We start from the raw sequence: 9,992 nt of genomic DNA on the forward strand, positions 1-9,992 counted from the left end.
GAAGTAAAACAACACTGTCATCTAGTTAATTCTTAACCCTTAATACTGAACGGTTTGTGTACTCAGTCTTGTCTCAAACTTCTCCCACACATCACGGAGATGTAAATACACACGTGTGCATCGATTCAGTGAGAAGAAACGTGTAAACAGATCCAGGACAACTGTCTTGTTTTACTATTTTATTACAAATGTACAGCTTATGAGTTTCCATTACGATTGACCTCTTTAAGTCATTGTTTCATCTACTTTATACAGTTTTTTTTTAACGTCTTTCTGTTAAAAGATAACTCTCCCGTCACTCATCTCCCAAAGTGTAGAGCTGTGAAGAAACACAGTGACAGTTACAGGCCACAGTGCACTGCCAATGGCTGCGTATCACAAGTGTGTGTGTGTGTGTGTGTGTGTGTGTGTGTGTGTTTAACTCACTGGCTGCTGATTTAATGTTTGTACTTTGTAGAAGGCTTGGTCCAACTGATAAAGTCAAGTGTGTGTTTTGGATGTTGGAGAGTATGTGCTGAATCTTGGACATGATGAAGGTGTAGAACGTGTGTTGGACATGAACTGGCGGAGGCATTTAACATTCATACTAGAGGCACCCTACGTGGTGTGGATTAACTCGGGAAAGGAACTGGGCCATGTGCGTTTTGGACCCTCCTCCCGACATTTTGAGATGACTGTAGTGCTAAGCCGAAGTGCGCTTCAGACCTTTCCTAAATCCCCATCCTCAATCAAACCCTGCATCCTGCACGCAATGTACTTGAACTAAGACCTTTGAGGAGAGTGCGGTACATAAAGTAGATCCTACTCCACCCAGCTGGTGTTTAAAAATATGACTCACATCGTTGAGAAAACGTTGTTCTTGCTCTTCGCTTTTTGCTGATTCTAGTAGGATCGCTAATATGTACATTAGAACTACATAAGGGGGCTAATACCACAGCGTAACCATATTCACAAGACGTAAAATAATCTACAAGTACATTGGTGTCAAGAATGAAGCGCTGAATGAAGACTTGGGACGGCTCCCGTAGCCTGAAGCCCACTCGGGCCAACAAATACACATAAATATCTTGCAGACATACCGAACATATAGCTTAATATAAAATATAGCATGAAAATATATGTTCATATATATGGCTCTAGTCTAAAACCTTGGGCAATCATGATTGAAGGGGACCAGCTTTTCTGCTGGCCTCCCTTTGTGTGTGTGTGTGTGTGTGTGTGTTTATGGAAGTATTTCTGTTGTTTCAGCAGTCAGTACATCACTGTAGATCATCCAGTCAAAACAGGAGATGATGATAATAATGTCCAAAAGGCATCCCATATCAAACGATGATACATTGCACGAGTCTTTCTGGACATGATTTGTTTAGACAGGGTACAGAACAAAAAAAAAACAATCTATCCTTCCCTACGGAGACGTGTGCAACTGTGTGAGAGACTGATGAACACCGACACTCGTGTCTCATCATCACTCGAGACCCCGAGTGATGATGAGGGGGGGGAGTGAAAGAACTAAACATGGATAAAGTGGACAGGGAAGTGCTGACGGGGGTCCAGCATCAGTCTCTCAAAGTGTTTGGGGCTAATCAGGGTCTAATTGCTTCATGCTAAAAGGCAGCAATACGAGGGGAAAAATAAGATTGAGATGCAACAGCTGTTTGGAGGACGAGGTCAACGTGTCAGGAAAGTGAATTTAGTGTGCAGAGGCCTTCTGAGCACCAAGCCGGATTATAGAATACAACAATGCAAGAACAAACGACCACACAAGCCCCAAACACTTTGAGAAACCGGCGACAGGATCACTGGAGAAGGGTCAGAGGTGAATCTAAACTAGGACGGTCCTCCTCCCAGTTAGGAAAGAATTTTAGATCCCATCTGAATCCTTTTGTTACAGATATGACCACATTTGTTCGGCACAGTACAACAAGCTTTCAAACCCACAGTAGGCTAAGTGCGCTCTCTTTTTTGAAAAACAAAACAAAAAACATCTTTGTTCCCAATGCTGTCTCCTATTGGCAGAGTTCAGAGACAGTGAGCTAGAAGTGACAACTTCTGTGGCCCAGATCAGCAGGCCGTGACAGAGGATCAATCAGGGAGAATAAACTGAACGGCTTGATTGTGCTTGCCAGACGGTCTGAGAAGTGAACATAATACATGGCAAACTACATCAGGCACACTTGAGGTGGTGTAATCCATTTCAAATGGGCATCATATTTACTTTCCAGGTTGCTCGATCTGGTGCTTTCCACGGGACTACTTAAAGCGCAACTGCAACATACCAGTATGTGTATCAACTTAATGTGGCTGATCATTTGTTACCATGCATGCAAATAATGGCTGCTGTGTAATATATATATATATATATATATATATATAAAATATAAAAAGCATCCAGGTGCACAGCCTCCATGTAAATAGCATACTGCTTTAATGCAAGTCTGGAGGTGGAGGAGACCACACTTTGTATCCTGCTCGGCACAGTGAAAATGAATATGTGATTGATTCTGAGATGATTCCACTAGCTCTGGTAGATGAGGCAAATTGTAAGCTGAGGATACATGAGAAGTCTGTCATTATGGACCAAGGGGCTTTCTGTCTTACAGGAACAAAAAAACAAATCTCCCACAGAACACTCTCCCCTTTTGGCAACTGTTCAACCCCTTGGCCACAGGACTCATCATGACATGAAGAAACACCCTCAACTGTCACCAAGCAAAGGAGCGCTTGAGTTGTTGAAGACCATTTCACAGGTTATTTCATGTAAATGCTTGTGTGTGTGTGTGCATGTTTTTTGTAAATCCCAGTTGAGCACATACTCCCACCACTGAATGAGAATCATATTTGACACAATAAAATAAAACATACATAAACAGTTAAATCAAGTTGACAGTAAAAATATCAATACAAAACAACAACAACAAAAAACAATAGGCATGATAAACAACAACAATAACTCAAAATTATTCCAGTGTAAGTGTTTTGTTTGTGTAAGTCAGTCATTTTTGTCCTCAGAGGTGCAGATCCAAACCAATCTGCGTATATTAAAAAACAACAAAGAAAGAGGAAGAGAGAGGAAAGAAATGAAAAAAAACATGCCAGATCATGCTGTGTACCACTGACAATAGGGGGCGCCGGTTCGGAGAAATGCTGGAGCCCCCCCTTTCAAAAAGCTAAACCCAGGAGGAAGCATCTTGAGAGCCTGGGTGGGGGTGATGAGGAGGCTGGAGGCTAGATGGGTCTTTTTCTCTCTCCACCGCAAGCGCATCCTGTCTGGGACGGGATGGGAGACAGAGACAGAGAGAGAGAGAGAGAGAGAGAGAGAGAGAGAGAGAGAGAGAGAGAGAGAGAGAGAGAGAGAGAGAGAGGCGAAGGAGAGAATGCCCTGACTCCACCGGACGGAGGGATGGAGATGATGTGGAGTTTGACATGGCGGGTCGATTTACTTCCCTCTCTCGCAGCATACGAGCTCAGGTAAACAGAGAGAGAGAGAGAGAGAGAGAGAGAGAGAGAGAGAGAGAGAGAGAGAGAGAGAGAGAGAGAGAGAGAGAGAGAGAGAGAGAGAGAGAGAGAGAGAGAGAGAGAGGAGACGACGAGCGACAGGTAAGAATAAATAAAGCGGTAACATCTCCGGATCCAGTTCACTGTACATCGCCATCATCCTGTTCCACGTATGCTTATCACAGTTTGAGCGGCTTATTATACACATCTGGTTCCAACAGGTTTATTTAGGTTGCAGCAGGCTGTAGTTTCCATGTTGGACCCCTTCTTCTTGTCCTTTCCCTACTTTCTCTTCCACACTTGTGGAATTTCTACTTTTTCCGGTCCTCTGTAGTGTTTCTACTAAACAATCTATTATCTTTACTTCCATCCGATTCCTTTTCCATGCATATTCCAAACTTCTTCTTTCCTCATTGCGCCCATCATTCTCCCAATCACTCCCCCTCCCTCTTTCCATAATCTATAGTATGATCCGGTTTTTCTTCTGTCTCCCTCTCCTCCTGTAGAAGCCCCTCCCATCCCTCTCGGCCCACCCATGCTTTAATCCGTTCTCTCTCTCCCTCCTCCCTCTCCTTCCATGCATTTGTTGGGTCACTGTTTCTTCTCTCGGGTAGTGATGGTGACCAGTTGCTTGGCGGCCTTGGCGATGTCGTAGGCGCACTGGATGACCTGCTGAGTGAGGAGTTGGTAGTCCACCGGAGGGCCCCCGGGCTCCGAGGGCGCCGCCTTGCGGCACTCCACCTGCAACCGCGAGGCACTGGAAGCCAACAGGCGGAGGGAGCAGTGGACCGCATCCAACGCCGGGCGCTACGGAGAAAGGAAGGGAATCAATACTCAACTCACATAGTGGAAACAGATGGTGAAAAGAGCAACACTCGGGCAAATAGAGATAAAGAGACACATGAAGTACATAATAACAGGGAACTTACTTTGGGGAAGAGTGAGGCCATCTCAGTGACAGCAGAGTGGATCTTCTCAGAGCATGGAACAAAGCTGAAGAGGGTGGAAATGTGTTATTTAGTTTAGTAGCTGATGAGATGATTTAGGCAACAAGTTTATCTGGTACTAAATGATGCTTTGAACAAGTACAGACACTTTTATATACGTCCCATGTACAACCACACCATGAGCGCACAACTTCCTCAACAGTAGCTATTGGAACAGCAACAAATGATTCTGGCACTAGATGTTCCTGTGACTTCTCAATGTGTTATCCAATCAAGAGCATCACTCTGTCACATGCGAGGATATAATTAGTATTGTTTTTAGTGTCACGCTTTTTCCATCTCTGGGTAGTCTCACCTGTCGTGTTTGAACTCCTGAGCAGCCCTGAGCAGCTCCTGGATGTTCTTGGTCACCTGCTCAGTCTTCAGTATGACGTCCTCCGTGCAGGGCAAGGTGGGGTCAGGCTCCCCCGCCTCCCCGCCTCCTCCCTCCTCAGAATCCCCACGACCTTCCTCCTCGCTGCTGCGTCCCATACTGACGAGAGAAACGCATAAATACACCTTAATTAACACCTCGGAATAAATCGGTCACAGAGGACGTTAATCACCCTGTAACACTGTAAGAGTCCAACATCTTAAGAGACAGTCTGTTGTTTTCTCATTAACAACTTTTAGTAAAGATCGTTAACTCTTATAAGTGTGTGGCCCCAATTTACAGAACTGCAGAGTAAGAAAACACAAACATGGAGCAAATAGAGCCAAGTGAAATATCAATTTTCAGAATGATTGAAAAGGTACAAAATGTCTATACTAACATAGATAATGCCTTTCCCATTAGCAAGTATGTAATAATAGCGCCTGTATCTCTAAAGATCTGCTATATTTTGGACGTTTCTTGGTGTCAGTCTTTGGAAGTTGTGAAAGCACTGAAAAAAAATGCATAAATAACGAGGCAAAACGCCAAGCCCACAAAGCTTTTTCAAAACCAGGGGCGAACTTCGACTGTTATTAGCAATTAATTATACCATTTCCCAAGAAAACTACAGAATGAAACCCTCTCATCCTTGTGTGCGCAATGACTGTGAGCGTGTCTGACCTTAACGAGAGGTCGTATGTGTGTGTGTTGTCATAGTCGCTGTCAGTGCCACTGCCGTGCTTCTCGGATCTCGTCACCTGGGGAAAGAAACAGAGCAACAACACGCTGCATCAGGGCAATTATCACCCACGTCACCAAACCTCCTGAGCCGTTCGCTCCTGCAGCGCTTAACAAATACATCCTCCTGCAAAGTTAGAGCATTTTTTCCCCCAGTGAATGTGATGAATTCAACAAGAAGTCCACTTAGTTGTGTATATTTTTAAAAAGTTGTGTCAACTCATCAGTTTGAATATTTCAAATTGTCTTTGTTTCACTGAAAAATGCAAATAATTTGGGGAAGTTAGCATTTGAACCCTAATTTGGATGATGCATTTTCCTGTAATAAAAATTCCAAAAGACTGATTTTGACACAAAAATGTAAATCCACGATCTCAAACGTCCCACTGTAAATGGAGTGGAGGATCATGAAGGTCAGAGAATCAGTCCATCGATAAAAACAGTAGAACTCACCATGTATCGGCCCATCTCTGTAGATCCAGACAGATGCTGGCCTCCATACGACGCTGTACCACCCTTCCGTACCTGTGAAAAAGAGAGGATCACAAAGGCGGGTAGAGGAAGAGAGAGGTGGAGGGATAAAGATAAGAGGAGAAAGAGAGATGTGTTGACAGAGAGATGGAGGGGGATGAGAGATTAGCAGACAGAGATGGATGAAGAAACAGGAAAAAAAGAGTGAGGGGACAGAGAGAAGAGATGTTTTTATAAACAGCAAGAAAAACAAGATGAATGAGCCAGTGAGAGCAGCGGCAGATCAACTCGGCAGCTCACCCATCATCCCCTCAAGACTGCATGCCTCTACAGTTATCTAACACTGAAATACAAATAACACTGTCAACTAAACTAGCTGGTGATGAAGGGGCTGTACAGCACATCTGAAATGGACTACACACAGACTACGGTTGATCTCCATTATGATGATGCACAGTAAGCAGCAGTGGTGCATAGCTGCATGTGAGAGAATCCTATTGTGCTACTGGATGAAATGACAAACAAGGCAATGACAGATAGAATGCTTACATCCAGAGGATGCACGGCTGCACTGCAGTGAGCAAGGGGACAGACAGGTGAAGAGACAGACAGACAGACAGACAGAGGAAACAGACAAACAGGTAAATCTTTTGTGTACGGTGATGGTGACTTGGACACGACTCCGTGGTGGTCTCCCTAGAATGGTGGACAGGTGTGGTGGGATGGTTGTGTGGATGCATACTGTAGCTTACCGTGGGTTAAATGCTGCTGAATGCTATAACTGGTAAATTGTCCTTCCCTTTGTGTGTGCAATCAAATGAGTGTGTGAACAAAGCAAAGCCTATATAAGTGAAGCTGCTGTCCAGAAGCAGGACAGCTAACTGGGAGGTCAAAAAGGGTTGAGAAGGTAAAAGGTCAAAGGGTTAAGAGCAGGCCAGAGAGCGGAGAAATCTGAGGCGACCCCAGGCAACCAATCAGAGAGCATAATTCCTATTTTCCATCTTTCTCCTTAAGGCCACAGTTATGCACGCCCCCTTTATGGTGGTAAAATTAAAAGGTCTTATTGGTCTTAGACATTTCAATGGGGTTCATGCACAACTGGACCTTTTAAAGAGAAGGATCAGGAACTGAGATGCAGAGAGGGATAACGTGGAAGGGAAATCGAGAGATCAGGATTGGACGATCACCCATCAATCAGGCCAAAGAGAGCCAATCAATGCCACCGAAAGGAAGGTGGGGAGTAGAAGGGGGCCGGGGGAGTTCTAACTTACGCTGTGTGTGTTGAGGGGCTGCAGGCGGGCTGCCAGGGAGTCCAGGACTGGGGGGCCGTGGGCCGTGGGGCCGGGGGCCGCACCTGGCTCGTACATTGAGAAGGCCTGGCGGTCCCTTCGGTGGGGATGGGAGTTGGGGGCGATGGAGGAGGGCACCGACATCCCATGGGGGTCCGCTCCGGTCCCAAACCCACCCATGCCCCCTCCGCCTGTTCCTCCTCTCATCCCGCCCCCTTGCCAGTGTCCTCCTCCACCCCCTCCTCCTCCTCCTCCTCCTCCTCCTCCAGGTCCCCCTACCCCATGGCCAGCTGACCCCCCAGCCTGATGGCCCCCCCGCATCGCACTGTTCTCTGTCTGCATCCGCGTGATCTACAGAAGAGGAGGAAGGGAGCAAGGGGGGGATGAGAGGATGGAGGGAGGGATGGAGGGGAGGGACATGGGGGAGGCCGAAGGGGAAGGGAGGGGGTGTCAACTGAATGGTCAAAGACAAGCATCCCAAATCACAGGTACAGTAAAAAGGCTCACACAAGCTCATACATGTTAGCTCACATCAGTACTGGGGAGGGAGGGAGTATGTAGTAAAGACACTTAAAAAGGTTACATGTCGGATTAGGGATTAGGTTTTGGGAATGGGATGGAAGAAAATAAATAAACATGTGTATAGATATTGTTTTCAGGGTTAAATGAGGGTAATTGAGGGTACACTGTGCACATAAGTGTGTGCTTCAATGCTTCACTTAATCCTGAGTCAGCTGACGATAATAAACACATGAATGAATCATGGGTCACATAAGCTGACACTGGCAGCCGCTAATGAATCCAATTAACTAATGATGATGGCTCACATGAAAACCAAATGAAGCGACAATAAACCGCAAATGAACGACATTAAGTGAAAACCGTCAAAGCTGAAAATGACATCTAAAACGAGTATCTGTAGCATCCCTCGTTTCATGTTAGAAAGACGTCTGCTTGGGTTAAATAAATCACACTGGAAAGCTGTAACCACATACGTCTTCCTGAGACAACAGTGTAGGGAAAAATGACAGACTGTCAGGAAAAATACATCAGCGTGAATAGATATTAAAATATTCACTTGTCTCTCCATCATCCTGCCCTCCTTCTGTCTGAATCAATTGTTCTTTCTCATTTTGCCAACCTGTCTCGTTACCTTGTGTGTTCTTCAATACCCCCCCCCTCGTCCTTTCCTGCATCCTGTTGTTCTCTACTTTTATACATGTCAAGGCACCATCCTTTCTGATTTCGTAATCCAACTTCTATATTTTAGGTTTTTACGCCCACCTTTCTATGAAACAATAGATGCTGACTTTTTTTGCTTCATCCCATCTCTCTTTCCTGCATCCTGTTGTTCTCTACTTTTATCAAATTACACAACAAGTGAGCTAAACTCCCACTTTCTGCTTTGTCTTTTTTCTCTGTACTTCATGTTCTTCGTTAGCTGCCCCTCTGACCTCATGTGCCCGACTTGTCTCTGCCTGTCCTTTCCTCCGCAACTCCGCAACTCCACACTCCCTACCTCCTTCTGGAGCCGCCGGAGCTCCTCGCTCAGGTTGTTGTTGACCTTCATCAGCTGCTGCACCTTGGCTTCTGAGGAGGCCAGAGCCTTTTTCACCTCCAGGTACTCCTGCAGGGTGATGGGGCCGTCTGACAAGTCTGATGAGTCCATACTCTGGATTGATAGGACGTACAGGCAGGCATACACATAGGTAGAAAGAAAGACAGACAGAAACACAGACAGGTGGACAGAAAGGCACAGACAAAGTGAGGAAACTGAAATTGTGAGACTTGTGAGGCTATTCCAGGGTCAAAACCCAATGTGAATCTACCGTTAACTCACCATTCTATCTTACATACAGTGTGCAATGTGTGCAGTCTTTCTGCAGAGGTAATATGAGGAGGGATTAGGGTTAGGAAGTATGAATTAGTGCCTTTTAAACTGGATAAAACACAGCTTACAACTGTGTGAGTGTGGGAGGAAGAGGGCTGGCATGCAGCCTGGAGGCCGGCACTACAGCTGATCACACACATAAAGACAGTGGTGCCTCAGTTCTTGCTCCCAATGCACCATCTGGACCCACTTCCTGTGACCCTGGAGCATGCTCAAACACATTTATATACCACTCCCTAAAAAGGCTGCATAAAACATCTTTCATTGACTATTCTTGAATACTCCGTTTACAATTGATCCACCTCCTACCCAATCCATTTCTATTTTACTCTTATGCCTCCACTTAGATAGATAGATAACACAATACATAACTGAGTACACTGTATTTGGTAGGAGCACAACAAAATAATGCACATATTTTTAGAGTGCAGATGGGAGGAGAACCTCACACTTGCGGTTTGTCAGAGTTCTGCCCAATGAGCTAAACAAGTCCACGAGAAAATGAGATAGTTACTGGTTTAGCTGGTGTTTACTTTCTCATTTCTAGCGCTCCCACTCTGCACCACTTTTCCCCTCTTTCTCCCTCACCCAATCTCTTCTTCTCTTCCCTCTCAGTACACACTCTCTCTCTGTGTGTATGAACAATGCTTCTCTGGCAAGCACTCAGAATAGCTGATGATGTCACTCAGGAGCTATGTGGCAGCCCCGACTGTGGCCACTCCCCGCAAAGCATGCTGGGACAAGCA

The 9,992-nt window shown here is 45.5% G+C and overlaps 1 protein-coding gene across 1 annotated transcript in view; it reads right to left on the minus strand.

Annotated features, from left to right (window-relative positions):
* Positions 1 to 3,534: 3,534 nt before the first annotated feature.
* Positions 3,535 to 9,992, minus strand: part of git1 (G protein-coupled receptor kinase interacting ArfGAP 1) — a 19,262-nt gene continuing 12,804 nt past the window's right edge. Inside the window, exons 14-20 of the mRNA XM_054609700.1 lie at positions 8,875 to 9,027; positions 7,338 to 7,706; positions 6,049 to 6,120; positions 5,539 to 5,615; positions 4,801 to 4,977; positions 4,428 to 4,491; positions 3,535 to 4,305 (exon numbers count right to left, since the gene is read on the minus strand). Of these exons, the coding sequence (XP_054465675.1) occupies positions 4,090 to 4,305; positions 4,428 to 4,491; positions 4,801 to 4,977; positions 5,539 to 5,615; positions 6,049 to 6,120; positions 7,338 to 7,706; positions 8,875 to 9,027 (1,128 nt within the window). The 3' untranslated portion in view covers positions 3,535 to 4,089. The remainder of the gene's footprint in view (positions 4,306 to 4,427; positions 4,492 to 4,800; positions 4,978 to 5,538; positions 5,616 to 6,048; positions 6,121 to 7,337; positions 7,707 to 8,874; positions 9,028 to 9,992) is intronic.

Source organism: Anoplopoma fimbria, chromosome 1 (assembly GCF_027596085.1).
Source record: "Anoplopoma fimbria isolate UVic2021 breed Golden Eagle Sablefish chromosome 1, Afim_UVic_2022, whole genome shotgun sequence".
In the NCBI taxonomy this organism is placed as follows: domain Eukaryota; kingdom Metazoa; phylum Chordata; class Actinopteri; order Perciformes; family Anoplopomatidae; genus Anoplopoma; species Anoplopoma fimbria.